This window comes from Anarhichas minor, unplaced genomic scaffold, assembly GCF_050575085.1.
Source record: "Anarhichas minor isolate MPS153535 unplaced genomic scaffold, ASM5057508v1 ptg000020l, whole genome shotgun sequence".
Classification (NCBI taxonomy): domain Eukaryota; kingdom Metazoa; phylum Chordata; class Actinopteri; order Perciformes; family Anarhichadidae; genus Anarhichas; species Anarhichas minor.
Genome location: NW_027466466.1, coordinates 2,389,132 through 2,408,607, shown reverse-complemented (window position 1 = coordinate 2,408,607; position 19,476 = coordinate 2,389,132). Strand labels below are relative to the sequence as shown.

Sequence of the window (19,476 nt, the reverse complement as noted above, 5' to 3'; positions counted from 1 at the left end):
AAGACTGAAGGACAACAAGGAGAGAGACCACGACCCCCACACTAACATTGTGATCTGCATGTAGCTTTTGTATGTTTGTTGACTAGATTTATTTTGCCCGTAAATAAAATCTATGTTCTTTATCTTTGTTTGGCAGTGTGCCTCCAAGTAGGTTGGTCGGTCCACCACTTTAGTCCAGACTGAAATACCTCAACAGCTATTGGATGGATTGCCATGAAATTTGCACACACATTCATAGTCCCCTGACTGAAGTGAAATGTCTCCACAACTACTAGGTGGATTGCCATGAAATGTGGAACATGTTTCCCTCGGGTTTGTTAAAACGTTGGGGATCCTTTGATTTCATCTAGCGCCATCATCAGGGGAAAATTCTTTGGCTGGTTTCACATGTAAAATAAAATGTTGGTATTTTGCGTGCTAACGCTCAACTTAAACAGGAGCCAATCTGTTTTGCGTAGTGCAGGTATGTTCACATCGTTGGTCGGACCTTGTTTTCTAGAAACCATTTGGATATGTGCAGGCTGGAGAACCAAAGCATTGAGCTAAAACCGGTTATAAACTGTGGATTTGGTAGTTAATTCTTAGTTTTAAGCAAATAAGCACATACAATTATATCGCTACTGTATTAGGAATTTTACAATTTACAGTATTTCTCTTTGGATACTTGATGGGCCAATCAGTGCATACATTAAGTTATTTAGTGCTTATCCATTCTCATTTTTAATGACATGCTGCGTGAAGACAGAAAGGGGCTGAATATGACACGTTCCCATGCAACTAAACTGCATTCTCAATTAAGTTTTGCGGGAAATTGTATTTTCTCAGGGATTACGTTCACAGTTTTAAAGACGTGGTTAAAGGAAAACAAGCAAAACTACTTGGTTAAGTTTAGTTAAAAAAAGAAAACAGGGTTTGGATTAAAATAAGTATGTTTGTTACAGCTGTCTCCTGTTTGTTTGATCCATCCATCCACCCCAACATGTGACCTTTCACAGACTATGATTAGAAACATATTTGTCATAAACAAACACAATCCGGTGGAAAAAAACATTTACCTCGAAGCGTAATTGACAATGCAGTTTTGTGGTAGTGGAACATTTTTAGGAGATCAGGGTGGACATAAATATACTAACAAAAAAGAGTTGGAAAAAGTTTAGTTCCCAAAGTCACACCCCTTGTGTTCCTCATTCTCACTCTCTGCCTCATTTACTCAGATTTAGATTTCACGTGGGGAAACAAGCCAAAGCTTTGTCAAGATTACGTTACACTGGCCTTTTGTATTCCAGCTCAGGGCATGAAGATGAAGCATGCAGGTGTGCCTGTGCGTGTCTCTAAACTGTGTGTATGTGTGTGCATTTGTGCCCATGCGTCACCCCTCATGGGCAGGCTGGAATGACAGAGGGTCATTCCAACCTTTGCAGCTCTTTGTACACAGACTCTCCCTTCCTGTGATGGAAATTCCTCCCGTCAAAAAATAATTCTCCCAAACCATCTCTATAATTAGAGCTCCCTCTCGGATCGCATCCTGCAGTTAGTGGATTCACTGGGGTTTGATAAAGATAACTGATAAAGAAACAAAGAAGTCTGTACAAATGGCCATGGTTGTTATGAAAAAAGTGTTAATGGTTTTAATTTATTTTATTTTTTCAACCACCTATTGTCCTCAGTTGGCATCATGAGCATATTTAAATTATTAAATTATTTTTATTATTATTATTTGATTGATTTATGTAACCTACGTACTTAACCGCGTATGTAAGCTACCTAACAAGCATGACAAATGTACTCATTTGAACTTAAACCAGGATGTTTTCCTAAACCCAGTAGTTTAGTTGCCCAAACAGGTTCTACACTGAAGGGGCTCTATTTTTACATAGTCGACTTTTTATTTTCTTATTATTTTAATTTTAATTTTTGAGTCTCAGTTTGGTTACGTTTAGGGAACAAAAGAAAAAGATACATAACGTATAGGCTACATTCACACATGCAGTGTCTAAAGTGTGCCTGGGTCGGTTGCAAAGAGCATATTTGGCTGTGGACACCTGGGTGCTTGTTTCTGCCATAGGTACACCCGGGTGTAAATAGCCACATTGGCTATTCCGCCCAGATGCAAATAGTATTGTTGGCAGTTCCTCTGTCCTTTTTGTCCTTTGTCCACAGTATCATGAAAGTGTGACATAGCATACTCTCGTGGTATCCTGTATGGATTGGTGGCACAAGCCCGTATCAGCTGTGCCCTGATCAGCATGACAGCTGAACAGAAATCTGTTATTACACTGTATCCTCAAAACTTCCCTATCACTTAACAGAGCAGCACAAACTTGCAGTTTTAATCATTTACCCTTTGCTCTGGAATGTGAATTAGTTACTCACTGAAAAAAAACGCCAAGGTTAATGAAACAGCTTTGGATAACCAGAATTTGAAAAAGGCAGCTTGTCTGAAAGGGAAAGAAGAACGCTGCTCTTTCACGAAGATGAAGCATTTAACTCGTTGAACTCAGCTTCGGCATATTCTTTCTGCAGCAGTTGTTTCAGGCCTGGTTCATCGCACCTCGTTATTTTTAGCAGAGCCATAGCCGGTAATCATCTCGCTCCTTATGGGTGTACGGCCTGCGACTTTCTGGTCACAGAGTTCTTTTTCGGTTAGTTTCCACAGAAAACCAGACGAATGAGTCATTTGCCGGGTTCAGCCAACTCAGCTTCAGTTTGGGTTTGGATTTCCATCTCTCTCTCTCTCTCTCTCTCTCCCTGCCCACTCTACAGGACTGGAAAATGAAAATGGGGAGAGAAACCGGTGGCTGGATGGCACACTGCCCAGTTCTGTTCTTACTTAATCTGCCCCCAGCGCCTCCTCCTCCTCTTCCACATCTCATGCTCTCCCACACTCCTGTTTTGCCACTTTTCATCTATCACTCTCTTTCGATTTCTTTCTTTTCCCTTCACATTCACTTCCCCCCTGACCCCCACTTTCACCCCTCCACTGCCCGGGACCTCCACCCCTCTTACGCACAATTGGTAGCTCAAAATAAAGGCGAGACTTCCAGTAACTGTAAAAAAAGAAAGTTTTGTGTTCCCAGAAGTCATTTCTGGGTGAAATCTTTTGTATCTTTACTAATCTGTCATGTTCTGTGATGTTCTGTGAAGATCTCTTTCTGATGAGTTGAGATCATTTACTCGCCACCGTTTGGCTTTTGATTGCAGCCTTTGATTGGGAACACTTCCTGTGTTTATTCTGCCAATCAGAGTGAATCTCCTGCAGCTATTTTTAGTTATTCGTTTTTTCCTCTCTCCCTTCACTGCCTCCATGTCTCTCCGCTAACTTTACCCTTATTTTATCCCGCCCTTCGGTCTGGGTGTCCTCATGTCTCCCAAACTTGTCCTTAGACACACAAACACACACACCACACCCTTCTCCATCCACCACTGCTCCCTCAACCCCCCCTCCCCCCTGTTTTGCTCCCAAAACCTCAGGGAGCACTGGTCTGACTCACGCCCGACACACCTAACAGATGTGTGGAGTAGAGGGAAACATCAGGAATGTGTTTTTATGTGGACGGAGAGAGAGTGAGGGATGATTCACGGTTTATCTATGCTAAGCCTATAAAATATTTTACTGGGGAAAAAGGGAGAATGAGATGAAACAGTGGCCTTGGACTCAGTTCTGAATGAGCTCCTACACTCCAGCTAAAACTGTTTATCTATACTCATGATAGCTGCTGATAAACCTTTACAGGCCTCTTCTTGTTAACGTTAAATAAAAGGATCTAAATTTGAAAAAGGAGGTGGTTCGGGTGATGCAATGCACCTGCAACACTTGGTATGTGGAGTTCAACTTTAACATGTCAAATGTATTCACAATTTTATTTTGGGGGGCGGGGGGGCAACATTGATCTGAGACTTGGCTGCAGATGCTCAGGGAGGAACACATGGCCAGCGCATTAAGAATCACATGTCACCACCATTACTGATGCTAAGATTGCTGTCCTTTGTGTATTTGTCTTTTGGTGAGACCTTTTAATGATAATCTTCCATGTTCCATTTTTAGACACAACGAATAATGTGGATTTTGTCAGCCATCTGTGCATAGTGTAGTCCTCTAAGGACAAACACAGGACTTTCACCCAGTAGGCTGCTGTTCGTGTCCCGTGTGAAACCAAGTCAACATTGACTTAGTTTAATTTTGTCACGTAACTTACGTAATGCTGTAACAAACTTACTTATTTTTACACAAACCACGATTTTTTCCAAAATCTAACGAAGTACTTTTTTTTCCATAAGTAAGTAAACCTACGTTCAAATTTTATTTTGAAAAGAGAGACTGTATGCATGTTAAACTTGCACGCCGTCCCTGCAACGTCCAGACCTGGAGGGGTACCTAGAGGGTCATAGTTTGAAGCGTATGTCACTGATCAAAAGTCGGTCATTTCTGAGTTGGGAGTGAAAACGTATTTGCCAATAAGCCATAACGAAAGTGCTGAGTGAACTGGAGCTGGAGCTGTTTTTAGCCTCGTTGCAGCATCCAGTTTTACGTGGGTTGCTTTGATTCTTTGGTGATTAATGACAAACGCAAAGTGAATCCTCAAAGGGCCTCCTCTCTCCATGCAGAGAGAAAGGTCTTGTTGAGCCAGTTCTCTGTGGGGCCTGAGGAATTACAGGCTTAAGCAGAGACATGCACTGGTGTCCTCTGTCCTATCTCATCTATCTCCTGTATCCGTCCGTCCAGCGTCCCCTTCTTTTCTATTCTGTCTCTGGAATTCCCTGTGTCTCTGGTCTAGTCTGCCCAGCCTCTGTCTGGCTGAAGGGGGTGGCAGAGCCAAAGCTGCAACAAAGGCTCAGAGTGTTAGGGAAGACAGCTTCACGACTTCACTCACAATAACTGACACGGGGAGCTACACACACACACACACACACACACACACACACACACACACACACACACACACACACACACACTTTACATAACAGCCGTAGGGAAACTGGCACAAATTTGGAAACTTTCACTTGTTGTCAAATGCAGTTGGGAAACCAGTTTTGAAACAGATCTGGCAGAATGATTAATGAGGCTGTCTGTGGAATGTTGCAATTGAATATTTCCAAAAAAACATGAAATTGTGATGATGAATAGTGGATTGATTGCTAAAGGTTGAGTTCAAGCACATAAGCTGTCCAAAAATGTCCCAGCCAATTACCCAAAGCTGTTGCTCCCCACAACATATGATTAAGTTATGCAGCGATTCATCCGAGACCAAAAGAGGCTGTATCACACAGGAACCAGACGGACTAATGTGAACATAAATAAACAGAAAACAGAGACACAGCACTGCTTGGACAAGGCATGGGAATAGGGGCCTTCTGCCTTTTACGGGACAGGGCTTAAGAACCGCAGGTCAGAATGTGCATTTCTCAGAAGCTGGAAGAATTTCCCGCACAAACAGCATACTTGTGTGTGTGTGTGTGTGTGTGTGTGTGTGTGTGTGTGTGTGTGTGTGTGTGTGTGGGAAGTCGAATTACTGTATGTGTGCAAGTTGAAGCTGTGGAATGATATACATATAATCATTTTCAGCTTCTATATTTCTTTGTTTCACTATCGCATTCTAAAAGTCTGTACTAGTTTAAGGTGTATTATATTTGGAAATAATTTCCAAACCTTTGAAAGAAAGAAACAAACAACAAAACATTTGGGAAAACAAGTTTATTTGCGCTCTTTTCTTTAGGGTTAGATGAGAAGATTGACTGCGAGCAGCTGGTTAGCGTAGCTTAGTATAAAGACTGGAAGCAGGGGAAACAGCTATCTTGACTGAAGTGGTTTTGTTACATTTTGTAATGATTGTTTGCTCCTTAACACAAAGACTTAAAAAAAAAACAGTCAGGCAGAATGGTATTCTTCGTATTGTTTATTTTATCTTTGCTACAAAGGTGTCCCCCCCCAAATCAGTTTTTAATTACCAGCAACCTTTTCACTGGATTTGACGTCCTTGCTCTCTGACACCACTTTGCCATCCACCAGATTCTGAGTGACTGTCACCACTCTGGTCTGGACCATCTTTTGATCAACTGCATCCTCTAGACTGTAAGAGTGAACAAAACAGCAAAATCAATACAAGGTTGTTTATTTGTAATGAGTAAAACTAAACGTAGTACTCGTAATTAGATCCTTCATGACACTATTTTTGCATCAAATATATACTGGTTCTTCAACTTATCTGGTAAGGGTTAGGGTTAGGGTTAGGGTTGGGTTGGGTTAGGGTTAGGGTTAGGGTTAGGGTTATAATATAATAACCCTATAAGTTATATATGGGGGTTAGGGTTAGGGTTAGGGTTATAATTTAGCAGTTGAAATTAGAGCCATGGGAAGAGTATTGACGGATGAACTACTACTTTCCATATCAGCGTCCCTTCATGTTTGCATACAGCTAATTTGAATCAAATTTGCACAAGCCTCCCCGAGATGACCAAATGAAATTGTTCTGCTCACAATGCAGAACAATGCATGTTTGGCTTTCAGCAAAGGTATGAACGAGCAAGTTTCTTCCTCATACTCACACAAAGTCCGACTCGCCGTCAAGCAGCCTCCTGTACTCGGCGATCTCGGCCTCCAGTTTCACCTTGATGTCGAGCAGGTGCTCGTACTCCCTTGTGTCGTTCTGGATGTCGGAGCGGATGCGAGTGAGCTCCTCCTGCAGCCTCAGGATGACCGCGTTGTACTTCTCCACCTCCATGTTGTAGCGCATCTCGATGTCACGCAGGGTGGCCTCCAGGGACGCTTTCTGTCAAGAGGCGAAGAAAAAGCGTGTTCGATTAATGCATGACTGGTGATTGGTCTTGGCTTTCTTGAAAACATTGATATCAGTCATGTCTGTACGATAATTATGCCCTGATCACTGACCACAAATGTTCTTACCAGACTAAGTGCGGACTGCATTTCAATGTCCAGTCCCTGATACCTCCTCCTAGAATCTGACATCACGGTCGTAGCTTCCTTCAGAGCTGTTGAGCTCTCAGTCACTTGGAACTGCACCTCTGTGATCTGGACACAAGATAAAATACTAATAGTACATAGAATAGGTACTTAACAAACAGAGCTCGTTAACCCAAAGCAAAATCTTGGCATTGACGAATTACCTGAGAGTCATGCCATATTTTGAGCTCCTCCTGGTTCTTCAGGGCTATCTTCTCATACTTGGCCCTCATCTCCTCCATGATCTTGGCCAGGTCCTGTCCTTTAGGAGCGTCAACATCCACACGGACGCCAACCTGGGTGATCTGGGCACGCAATTCAGCAACATCCTGTTGAGGGGGAGGGGGGAAATAGTCAGGCGGTGATTTCCTGAACAAGGTTAGTGGGGTTATCCGGTGCAAGGAGGTTAAGAGAAAAAAAAAGATTGCCATAATGTTGAGTAATTATGGGTTAATATTGGGATTACTTTTCTTTTTGAATTGCTATTCCATCGTTCAGTTGGATTAGGCCAAATGCAGTTTTCGTCAACACAAATAATTTCTGACCAGTGTCCCTCACCGCCTTGTGGTTCTTCCTCAGGTTGATCAACTCTTCCTTCAGAGACTCGATGTCGCTCTCCAGGTGCAGGCGAATAACGTTGGTGTCATCCAGAAGCTTCCTCAGTCTGGCCACATCGGCCTCCACCATCTGACGCATGGACATCTCGTACTCCATCCTGACAAATCAAACCACTTATCAGATACGTTCACACCAGATGGAAAGCTTGTTTGATTTTGGATGGAAAGCTGATGAACACTCACTTCATTCTGAAGTCTTCGGAAGCCAGGCTTGCATTGTCGACAGCGATAGCGAGATGCGCGTTGCCATTGATCATGTTAAATATCTGGAAGAAATTAAATTTCTTCTTGAATTTTCAGTGTGTGAAATGCAAACAAACAGTGGCACTCTATCCTCCCACTGCCAATTTGATGGACAGCAAACTGTAACTTTCACTTTGATATATTGTGCATATTAAAGATTTGCCTTTGATAGCACGCTGTAAGTCATAAAATAACAAAAGGGGTTATCTCTCATAGCTCGACACAGAGGTGAAGATAAGAGTGTGACTAGATGTAATAAATGTTGTGAAATCAGTCAGAGGGATCCATAAACTCTCAATGCCAAACCCATCACGTATGATAATAAAAAAGTGCCTCAGGCTGGAATGGCTTTTGCTCCAACATCATGTGACGAATTCAAGGGAGCAAGTGGACATAGCATTGAGATCTTGGTCAATTAAAAGTCCCAGCACTTACACATAGATTTTGGGCACCAGTGTGAAATGACCAGAACACCTCAAGAGACCCAGATTTATCTCTGGCACTATGTGGTAAGGTAGAATATAAAGAAACCTTTTTGCTTTCAATTGATGATTCGCAACAGGTATCATTAAATATTGACTCACCTTGGCCCTCAGCTCCACGATGATTGCGTTGTACTTGCTGAAGTCCCTCCCATCCATGGGGCCTTTCTTCTCGATGATCTCCCTGATCTTGATCTCTAGAATGCCGTTGGCCTTCTCCAGACTCCTCACTGTCTCCAGGTAGTTGGCCAGCCGGTCGTTCAAGTGCTGCATGGTGGTCTTCTCGTTCGTGATGGCCAGGGTTCCAGAGGTGGACCCAGAGGACAAGGACTGGTAGTCATGCCCACCCCCGAAGCTGCTGCCAACCCGATTGCCGTACGCCGTGGAGATCCTGATCCCATGGCCGCCCGCTCCGCCGCTGACACTGTGGGCGTAGGACCTGTCCATCTGTAGGGTTCTGGGAGCGGGTGCCGAATGGATACCAAAAATTGGAGAAGTCTGGCGTCTGATCATGGGCTCCATCGCTAAAAGAAGTGTGCTGATCAATCAGAGGGAGAAGCCGTGTGTCCTGGCGCAAAGGGGTTTGGCAGCTGAGAGGACGGAGGCAAATCTTCGGGTCTTATATATCACTCTGACAGGCAATATTCCGTCCTGCCACTCCTCCCCTATCTATATTACATTTGTACCTTTAGTCCTCTTGCTTAGACTTTGTCCCCAAAACACCCACTGTGAACAAATCAGTCAAAGGCAAAACAGTACACTGACATTTTCACGTCAGTTGTGTGTAGTAAATAAGCTGTATCTATAGTAACCATGATATCAACAGCAGCTTAAAGCATAAGGCTGACCACACTAAATATGGATCTTATTGTCAGCAGATTCCATGAAAAGACAAACAAAGAAATGATCCTATATAACAAGTATTCTCTGTGTATTAAAAGCCTGATATATCTTATTCCTCTATGCCATAGAGCTCCATTGTTTTCCAAAAACTTTTAAAAACACATCAATGAGCCACACTGGGTAACGTGTTCCTTCATTATACTTTTTTAAAATATTTTTTTGTGCAATTTGAAGTAAATCATACAGCATTGTGATGCATTTAATACTCACCTGGGTCTTCATTACAGAAACATATCTTAACTGCTTGTCTTTTCTTAAGTTTCATAGATAGGAAAAGTCTTCCTGTTACAGAATCAATTCATAAAGTCAAGGCGGTGTCCTATCCTATCTCAGACCTCTTATCTTATCTTAAGAAATCAAAACTATAGCTGCAAAGGCCATTCTTCAATTGGCACTCATCCTGTCATGCCTGTATCTATGTTTAGGATATTCATCCGATGGCCTGTATCTTTGATCAGAGTGGACTGGTGAGCTACTCCAGATGGACAAGCAATAACACCAACGGCTCTAGACACAAAAAAGTCAGGTGTTTCATTTTAGCTGGAGTCAGAGGCACTAAATGTGTCGGTGGAGGAGAGGAAACCCCACTTCTTCTTAAGTAATTAATTGTCTTGGTGGTCAATATACTGTATGTACCCATTAATGCATGGTCTGGAAAATGAAAAGCGTTACATGGTTTAAGTAGCCTTTCAATCATTATATTTCGGTGTTCATGTTGTTCCCCATTTACATTGTCTTTGCCATACAGACCGAACAACAGTGCTCCTGCTATTATTGGCAGCTATCTTGAATTCAGGACAGGCTCAATGATATCCTAAACTAGGATTCCTAACTTATTCTACGATAAGAGAGGATTTTTCCTAGATGCAGTTAGGAAACATGTTAGAAAGTATTGAGGGACGGACTGGTTTTTTTCATGGAATTTGTGGATAATAAGTGAAGTATAGAATTACACCGGCCTGATCCTTTAACTGAACGGGTTACATTGGTACATGCTATTCCTAAAGTGTAACAGCAGTAATAAATAAGGCCTATAAAATGATTGTGCAGCGGTTTATGATAGTATGAGAATGTATTTTGATAGTTGCGTGTACTTCTACGCGGTGATCGCGCATTTGCACTCTTTCCCATCCTGGCAAAGCAGCGTTGTCATTGACACAGGGTGTTAATGTTGCTCTGAACCCAGCAGTGAGGTATCCTTTGATGATTTTGGTACAGTGGTTGTAAAGGTAGCAGTACAACTTTCAAAGTGGGGAGGAAACAGACTGCAAGCTAAAGTGACCAGAATGAATGAGCTAATGCTCATCATACATGAGCTCTGGGGCTTGATTTAGTCTCACATTTAAAGTCCCAGTGAAAAGGAAGTTGGAGCGTCTTTAGCTTCTGTACTGGGACGTATTCCTCTGTGAACTGTTTGAGCCATGTATGCAGTTAAAACAGCGATTTATATCAAAACCTTTGCGTTTGATTGAACCACTAAAAAGTGGGCGGGCTTAGAATGTAGCGCGACACGGAGCTAGAGGACTGCTACACCACACACACCTGCCTTGATGCTAAATGTTACAGATTGATTGATGGATGGTATATCATTGGCTGGTACTAGCGTACGTAAGCACACGTCATATTTCATATATGACTGGATTTATACAATAAATACATTTTTTGATTGCTTTTTTTGCATATATTATTAAATAAGTGCACAATATGACAGGGGACGTGATCTAAAAGGGTTGAAAAGACATTTTCCATTTGTTTGCCATTTATTTGTAGTTTAGACACCAGCCAAGAGTTCAGTGTTTCACACACTTTATTCTTCTCAAGAATTCACATGTTGCTATTGGGAGTAAATGCTGTAATCACTCCTGCCACTATCCTCTGTCTTGATATGTTAGATTTATTCGTGTTAAAGACATGTCACAACTCATTTTTAGTTTCAAACAACAACACCATGTTCACACCAAGATAAATTTCTCAAATGGACTTTATTGATATGTGGGAACATCACAGTGTAACAGGCAGATTTAACTGGACAGAAAGAAAACCGAAGATGATGACGTGTAAAGCATGTTTGGCATTTATTTGGATTTTATTACTTTGAAATATTCACTTACTTCAATTAGTTTTGCTCTGGGAGAATAAAGAAAAAAGCTCAAATCTCTCCAATTTTAAACTTTTGTTAAGCATCTGCGGGTGAAGACAAACTCATAAATAAATCATGATGAAATAAATAAAAGATGATTCAGTTTTCCTCTTATCCAGTTTTATTTCATCGGCCTGTGTACACCCATGAAGTCAAACAAATTGCAGCGTCAGCGCTTAGTGCTCTGAGACTAAGAAGAAAGGAGATCAATTTTGGCCAATCATATGTGAGCTTTAGGATGCGGTGACGGTGATTGATGGGAGTGTCAGGCGGTTGCTTCCGGGATTCAAAGGTTCTTGGTTTCTGTGCTGGAGGACACCACCTTGCCGTCCACCACGGTCTGTGTGACGGTCATCACTTTGGTCTTCACTGTCTTCTGGTTCTCCAGAGCATCCTGGAGCCTGAACGGAAACATCAAGAACAAAATTGTCAGGTAGTTCCTGCAGACAGATTCAATAGTTTGCCTTCTGAAGGGTTGGTTTTGACAACTCTGTCATAAGATTCATTACGTACGAGAAGTCTTCCCCGTCCAGCAGCCGTCTGTACGTGGCGATCTCAGCCTCCAGCTTCATTTTCAGGTTGAGCAGACTCTCGTACTCCTGCGTCTGCTGCTGGATGTTGTTGCGCAGCTGCGTGAGCTCGGCCTCCAGGCCCAGGAGGATGGAGTTGAGGGCCTCTATCTCCATGTTGTAGCGCATCTCTGTGTCCCTCAGCGTGCCCTCCAGAGAGGCTTTCTGTGAGAATAGGCAAGGGGAAAGGAAAGAAGGGGTTAAAGTGATTCACAGTGAACACAACTCTGCTGAAGACAGCTCCATAGCGAGGGGTCACCGGAGTGTAAAGCTTGTGTCAACAGAGTCGTTGTGAGAGCCTTGAAGTGAGAGCGCTGAGTTGGCCGTTGCGGCGTGCGTTGGGGTAAATGAAGTGTGTGCTGACTGAGTGCTTCTCACCATGTTCCTCTGTGACTCAAACTCGATCTCCATGGTTTGCACCTGTCTGCGCAGGTCGTTCACCTCTGTCTGGGCCCCCTTCAGGGCCTCTGTGTTGTGGCTGACCTGGGTCTGCACTTCCGTTATCTGAAATAAGGATTGAGATTAAAGAAATACGTAAAATTTTAAGACCACACTAATGGGACTTTGCACTTGATAGTTCCCTTGTTAATCGTTTACCTGAGATTCGTGCCATGTTTTGAGTTCTTCCTGGTTCTGCAGAGCCATCTTCTCGTACTTGGCTCTTATTTCCTTCATGATCTCAGACAGGTCCTGTCCTTTAGCGGCGTCGATGTCCACGTGGACTCCGGACTGAGAGATCTGGTTGCGCATCTCCATGACTTCCTACAAAAATAAATGTGGATAGGGGAGTTCAAAGACAAAATCACAGATCTAGTGCACTCAGTCTCAACTCAAATACGGCAGCTTTCTCAGTGGTCCTACATGTCAAACTATGGCGCTCTACGTGGTCATCGTTATAGCCAGAGTAAAGGAGGAAGTCAGGTTACGTAGTATTGAGAGCGACAAAGTGAGTTTCACAAAGGAGGCTGCTGTTTGTGCCCTGTGTAAAACTAAAAGTCGATGTTATTTTAAGTTATACAACAACACTACATCCTGTACATAATTTGGCTTATTTAAGTATGTCACATATGTTACGCGCGTGTGTGAATCAATACTTGTTTTTATTGAGCTGTGACCCAGCTCTGTCTGCCAACCATAATCACGTTATGGTTAGGTAAATATACAGGGGGTGCATCTTAACCTCGTACAGTAATTCCTTCAGTAAACTAATGGTTGCGTTTTGGCTTATGCACTTAAATGATAGTTATTTTAATTCTTTGGTGTTCTCTCCGTTGCCAAATATGGACGGGGACCATTTTTTTTTTACGATGAGGCTTCCCACAAAATTCACATAAAAGACATTTCAGATCTCTTAACGAACCACCCTCTTCCCACTGTCGTTTACTCCAGCTTGAGTTCAGGAGCGCCCTGCAGCCAGTTGAGTACGTGTCGGCTGCAGTCGTGGCGTCACACTCAGTGATGATGTTGGAGGGGATTATGAAGAGGTAAGCAAATATTTATTCAAGCCTTCTGAAAGGCTTGGCTGCTTGGTGACATGATGTCCAGAGGTCTTTTAAATTTGGCTTTTGTTTGGATTTCATTAGACTTTGTTGAAAGCAGCACTTAAAAATGTCAACATCGAAGACAGCATGAATACAGCTTTGACTTTCACTGACAAAACGTACGAAGCCACAGCTTCAGTTTCTGTCAAAGGTCAAAGGTCTTCTAGATGTAGTGACCTTTTGAGCCAGTGCTGCCAGCTGCTTTCATTGGAAAAGAGTTGGCCACACTGGGCTGGGTTTTTTAATAAGGGTTAAATAATTCTTTAAATCTTGCTCACTCTTGTTAGTTTTCAAAGATTACCAACCCTATCTTTAAAGTTTATCCACATTTGAATCAACATGTGACAACATCTGTGTGGTTGTTTGCCATCATACTCACATTTTCGTGGTTCTTCTTGAGGTGGATGAGCTCCTCCTTCAGGGTTTCGATCTCGCTCTCCAGGTTCATGCGGCTCATGTTGGTGTCGTCGATGAGCTTTCTCAGACCGACGATGTCGGCCTCCACGGACTGGCGGATGGCCAGCTCGGACTCATATCTATGGCAGGGCAGTGAGGGTACAGTCAAAGCCTGGTACAGGTGCTCCCATTCACCTCATTAAACTTTGCTAACTGAATAACATAATGACCAAAGCTACTGAATGGACCAACACTTGGTCGCCAACGATCTTTTTTTAAGGTATATTTCCATGTTTATATATATGTGGTAAGTATTTGCTCAGCATACAATATTCAGCACAGCTGTGTTTGCCGTGACATTTAAGTTACGACACAACTGAAAGGGCTCCGCCGGCCGTGATGCAAAGGTGATGAGTTATGAACGCGACACCGTGCACGGTGTGCCCCGCAGCTCTCTGGCTTCGGGCTTTACAGTCGGCGGTTGGAACTTACTTCACCCTGAAGTCATCGGCCGCCAGGCGAGCGTTGTCGATGTTGAGAACCAGGCGGGCGTTGTCGGTGGTGGCGTCAAACACCTGGGACATGGTTGACAAAATAAGGGGGGGGGGGTTTAGGTTTGCAAACTGAGGATGGGCAGCACAGACAACCAACAGTACAGAGCCGTCAAAAAAGTTATTTTATTTATTTTTTAAATAAATGTCCTTTCTTTGTTTATTTTTATCGTATCGATTGTTTTATCATTTCATCGGTTAACATTTGACCTTAGTTTGTCTTGCTATGTTAGGCGTCTCTGTTGAGCTTTGTATCGTTTAATTGCCTTGCTTTGTCTGTCAAAGCACTTTGTAAACTCTGTAAAGGCGCTACATGAATAAAGTTGATATTATTATTACTTGGTTAAATGTCTTTATTGATATACTGTAAGTAGTAATGGGTTTAGCGTGAGAGGAAAGAGTACCAATATCTGTGCAAATGAGGACAGCGCGAGAGGTCTCCTTCAGGAAACCAGATGGTTGCAGTATTTGCTTTAGCTGTCACGGTACGGCAGATAAGGGCCGGTGAGCGGGTGGCGTCCAGGTGACAAAGTCCGCGAGCCAATCAGCGGCTGCCAGGCAGCAACTGTCCTGTCTCTGCCGTGGAACAGGATCTATCCTGTCAGCAGGGCCGAGGCGGGGGATTTGCATGAGGAAATTGGTGATGGTGGTTGTGTGTGTGTGTGCGCACATGCACGGTCATGTGAGAGCATGTGTGTGTGTGTGTGTGTTTGCATGGTTAGTTGACTGTGTGTGCTTTGCGCTTTGAGTCTGTGTTGTCTTACATGGGGGCGGAGTGATTTTTGCATCACTCCAAAAGAGAAAACAAATATGAGGCAATTTGAACCCAAGGCTGTTCTCCTCCCCTTCTGCCCATTTCGTCTGTGTCATCATTTTCAAAAGGAAGGTTTGCATTTTCTAAATCTATGCAGCTCCCACGAGGAAAAGGTTCAGAAAAAGCCCCCCCCCTCACACACACAGTATTTAGGTGTTGCTCCAGTTGGCCCCACTGGAATGGTCCATTTGGAAACCGCACTTTTCTACAAAGTATAATGTAACTTTGAATAAAGAGCATCGGCAGGATGAGGGTCACACAGTCCAGTTCTCTTTCAGTCAATACTGTCTTTTTTTTCTTCCTCTTGCACTCAGTGGGGGAAAAACCCAGCATAAATAATTAACTAATTTTCCCGGGTCGTGTAATGTCTTCACTTACTTTCAGTTAAAAAAATCTTTTGTGCGTATTTGGGGCGTGACAGGTAAGTGTGAAGTTAATTACGCTATCAGATAAATTGCTCATAAAAGAAATTCAAGAAAAGCTCCACCGTGGACTATTTGATTCACATTAAGTGAGTTGAGTTGTTCTCCCTCCCTGCCCTTATCACATTCTATTTAATGTACACACAGTAGCAGTGACTGTACTGAGTGCCATTGTCCCACCAACAACACACCAGTGTTTGTGTTGAGCTAATCAAAGTGAAAACAGTTAGTTAAAGGTTGTGATGTATGTGTGGCCCTTTCAAGTCCCTGGACTCTCTTGTATTTGTCTCTGCTTTCCTGTTTCTCTGACCCCCCTCTGATGCTCCAACATTCCTCCACCATACTGTTTCCGGTCCCACCCCTCGCCCCCTTGACCCTGCCCCCCCCCCCGCGTGGGCAGGCACTGGGCCAAGCAGCACCGATGGGGATGTGTTTAGGTTGGTGGGAACAGGACGTTTGTGGTGTAAACACCGTCATGACGTGTTGTGTCTGTTTTACACATTTCTTGTTCAGCCCTACTTGCATCACATCCTTTCAAAACAATCATCATCCCATAAGTCAGCCTGGGTTTCATCTTTCAATTCCCTCACTCCAGTCGACACTTAACTAATCAACACATGCCTGCTCCCTCCCGTCTGCTCCCGCCCCCCTCACCTTCTTCCTCAGGTCATCCAGGACGGCCTGGTACTTGCTGTAGTCCCTGAAGTCGGGCCCACTCTTCCCCAGGGCCTCCTTGATCTTGATCTCCAGCTGGTGGTTGGCATGCTCCAGGGTCCTCACCGTCTCCAGGTAGTTGGCCAGCCGGTCGTTCAGGTTCTGCATGGCGAACTTCTCGTTGCCCATGATGTCGGCGCTGTTCCCGCTCACCTGCACGCTGCCGGAGAAGCCCCCCGCCCCGGAGAATGCCGCCCCCATACCGGCTCCCAGCCTGCTGCGGCTGGTGGAGGAGATGCTGATGCGGGACCCACCGGCCCCGCCGTGGATGGTGGGGGCCCCGTAGACAGGGCCGGAGGCGCGCTGGAATGACATGGAGGGAGTCTTGCTGCTGGTGGAGGAGCGCACAGAGTATGTGCTTTGCCTGGAGGTTTTCATTGTGGCTGGAGAGTGTGGGACTCAGTGAGAGAGACTGTGAGTTAGAGAGAGAGAGAGAGCGGCTGGGTAGGCAGAGACAGGAGCTCACAGACACAAGGCAGGAGGAGAGTGGAAGCTGTTACACTATATAAACCTTGAGGGCCCTCAGGTCCGCCCCTAAAAACACTCCCCCCCACCCTGAGTCACCTCCCTTTTTTCCACTGGCCTAAACCACGGAACTGCTCACAGCATGCCTTTGTCCTTCACAAGCTTCCAAGAGCCCAATTCTGAGCACTCAATGGAATTCAATAACTTGGAGCTAGACATTTTTACTAGACATGAATAGTGAATATTGCTAGGACTTTACTGATAGGACAGAAAAGTCCCAAAACATCATTTTATGTTTCAGCAATTCCCTCGAAGATATTAAAAAACAAGAATACATTTTTTCTTGGTTTTTGGACGACAATGGAGTTGTGTGACAATGAAGCGTTTAATTATGTTAGCACTCAGCAGAGTGCAGATCTCCCCCACAATAGCCCTCCATCCAGACCGCAAGCGTATCAACAGCAACAGATACGCTCTATATATTATATATATATATATATATATATATATATATATATATATATATATATATATAATCTCTGTGCAGTTGAACTGCTGTTGGCTGCGTCAAACTTCACATTGACCGTTTAACGCTTCCTCTGAACAAAATCTGTCAGTCCTGCTAAGTGTTTTAAGAATAACGAGGAGTCAGCGGACAGCCACGACATGTAAAAGTCAATCAAATATGTTGTCACTACAACATGATTTTCAAAACGCGTTGACTGACTGCAACCGCGAGAGGCCCACGAGCGTACGGTCGTTAATGAGCACAAAGAATATTAGACTGGTGGGTCCAGCAGCACGTGAGATCAGCCGTGGACAGACACACACGACCGAAAACATAATCGCCTGGTTGAGATAATAAAAGTTAGAAGGATGAATTCATTTTCAGTTTTAGTCTCTTCAGGGGAATTGTTTTTGATAAAAAGATGAAATAACGGCAGCAATACTCTTTGAAGATTGATAACTGGGTATGAAGCTATACGGGGGGGGGGGGGGTTCTTACATATGTGCAAGGTATCCCACAATCAAAACACGTTACTGGTTGTGTCACACTCCCCGCCCTAGATAACAGCTATACATTCATCACCTTTTCGAGAATGTCTTGCAATCGGCTCGGTATGTTACCGCAAAGGATTTCATCAGCGTCTTAAGTCACTCTGGGAGGGTGAGATCAGGCCGGGTCACAGCTGGAGAAGTGAGACGTCTCATTCGACTCCAGACACTTGATGAAAACATTTCAAATTATACAGTATGTGCGTCAAGTTTGTCATGAAAAACAAATCCACTTTGTAGATACACATTGTGGAAAAGGAAACATCTGCACTCACGTGTAATGGCTTTAATGGTCCATACATGTTTTATCCCAGTAACTAGAAATCACCCATAATGTACTTTCCATCAACAACAACAACTGTGTTTAACTGTAAATTTTAAGGTTTGTTTTTATTGTGTAATATGAAAGTCTGTCCGGAGATGAATGGAAACTAATGGCTTTTGAACTTTGGAAAAAGTACATCTAAACAAGATCTAACACAGCATGTATTTTAAAGAAACAAAAGAAGATCAGCAAACATGTAAAGTACATGGTTTGTAGAAAAACACCAATGGTATGGTCCCTTTAAAGCCTTGATGTGTGATCAACCTGGAGTTCAATCAGATAAAGGTTTTTAAGGTGTTAGGTGGCTCCAGATGTTATGCACAGTACAGTATGTTATCTATCCTACGTAGCCGGATGTGTGTCTGATTGTCCCCCTCCCATGAAGGATATGGTCAAACAAAGGAACAATTCCACAGTCACCTTTGTAGATGTGTAGGAACAATGACTTTTCTAAACCGGTAAACATATTCCAGAAGCCCCCTTGCTGTTTTTTAACACAAGTACATTCCACACACACGGTACGTCTAGTTATTACCGACTTATAACAAGGACAGAAAACATCTTTCTTTTGGGTTCTTTGTAGTTTCATGTTTACTTTCGTTGGTCATTTAAAGTTAAGAAAAAAAAAAAAGCATGGAAGTTTGTGTCACCAAAGCTTAAATTTGAGGGTTAAAACCATTAAGCAATGACAAATATCTGGATATCATATATATCTGTGTCTGCATCAACTTGTTTTCGTGTTTGTCTGTAGTCGTGTTCGGTCCCATCCTTGTCTACTCGACTCCTCTGTTTGTTTTTCAGGAAGGAACACGCGGCAGGATATTAAAGTATAAAGAGCTCCTGATGAAAAAACAACACTTGGACTGTTATAGAGCATGCAAACAAAAGGGATTCCTGCTAACCATAGCAATACAGTGGCTTTGAAAGAGGTAATACATGTGTTATATTAATGATGGTACAAATGCCAATTATTAAATCCAAGTCAATTTGTAAGCTCTTGTCGAAAAGTTGAAAAAAAGGCTGGGTTTATCTAGACAAAGAGAAAGCAACAGGGAAAGGGGAGACAGAGAAGCAGAGACAAAAAGAAGAATTTTTCATCAACGGATATACATCAGACATCCTGAGTTGTTTTTTTCCCCAGAAGTGAGTAATCCCAAATACAGACAGAACCAGCATCAGTTACGAAGGGTCTTTTCTCTGGTGAAGAGGGTTTTCGTTTGTCTGGGGTTGACAGTGATGACTGCGGTGTTTTATCTAGACCCGATGGCTGCCACGCCCGG

At 43.3% G+C, this 19,476-nt stretch overlaps 2 protein-coding genes across 2 annotated transcripts; both read right to left on the bottom strand.

Annotated features, from left to right (window-relative positions):
• Positions 1–4,694: 4,694 nt before the first annotated feature.
• On the bottom strand, positions 4,695–8,822 carry LOC142954369 (keratin, type I cytoskeletal 18-like). The gene is made up of 8 exons (XM_076095334.1): positions 8,403–8,822; positions 7,759–7,841; positions 7,517–7,673; positions 7,123–7,287; positions 6,902–7,027; positions 6,544–6,767; positions 5,947–6,068; positions 4,695–4,819 (listed from the first exon to the last, which is right to left on the bottom strand). Exons 1-8 carry the CDS (start codon positions 8,820–8,822, stop codon positions 4,695–4,697), a joined length of 1,422 nt encoding a protein of 473 aa, XP_075951449.1.
• Positions 8,823–11,172: 2,350 nt separating this feature from the next.
• krt18a.1 (keratin 18a, tandem duplicate 1) lies at positions 11,173–16,796 on the bottom strand. The gene is made up of 7 exons (XM_076095412.1): positions 16,291–16,796; positions 14,342–14,424; positions 13,833–13,989; positions 12,510–12,674; positions 12,291–12,416; positions 11,857–12,077; positions 11,173–11,744 (listed from the first exon to the last, which is right to left on the bottom strand). The coding sequence occupies exons 1-7, from the start codon at positions 16,726–16,728 to the stop codon at positions 11,630–11,632; spliced, it is 1,305 nt and encodes a 434-aa protein (XP_075951527.1). The 5' UTR covers positions 16,729–16,796; the 3' UTR covers positions 11,173–11,629.
• Positions 16,797–19,476: the final 2,680 nt, after the last annotated feature.

What these genes read in the sequence shown, in the direction of transcription:
- LOC142954369 (XM_076095334.1), bottom strand. Translation starts at nt 8,822, where the DNA reads ATGGAGCCCATGATCAGACGCCAGACTTCTCCAATTTTTGGTATCCAT. An exon ending in TCGTGGAGCTGAGGGCCAAG is followed by an intron (nt 7,842 to 8,402) that starts GTGAGTCAATAT and finishes AATTTCTTCCAG; the next exon opens with ATATTTAACATGATCAATGG. An exon ending in TCCGAAGACTTCAGAATGAA is followed by an intron (nt 7,674 to 7,758) that starts GTGAGTGTTCAT and finishes TTGATTTGTCAG; the next exon opens with GATGGAGTACGAGATGTCCA.
- krt18a.1 (XM_076095412.1), bottom strand. Translation starts at nt 16,728, where the DNA reads ATGAAAACCTCCAGGCAAAGCACATACTCTGTGCGCTCCTCCACCAGC. An exon ending in TGGATGACCTGAGGAAGAAG is followed by an intron (nt 14,425 to 16,290) that starts GTGAGGGGGGCG and finishes ACCATGTCCCAG; the next exon opens with GTGTTTGACGCCACCACCGA. An exon ending in TCAAGAAGAACCACGAAAAT is followed by an intron (nt 12,675 to 13,832) that starts GTGAGTATGATG and finishes TTATTTTTGTAG; the next exon opens with GAAGTCATGGAGATGCGCAA.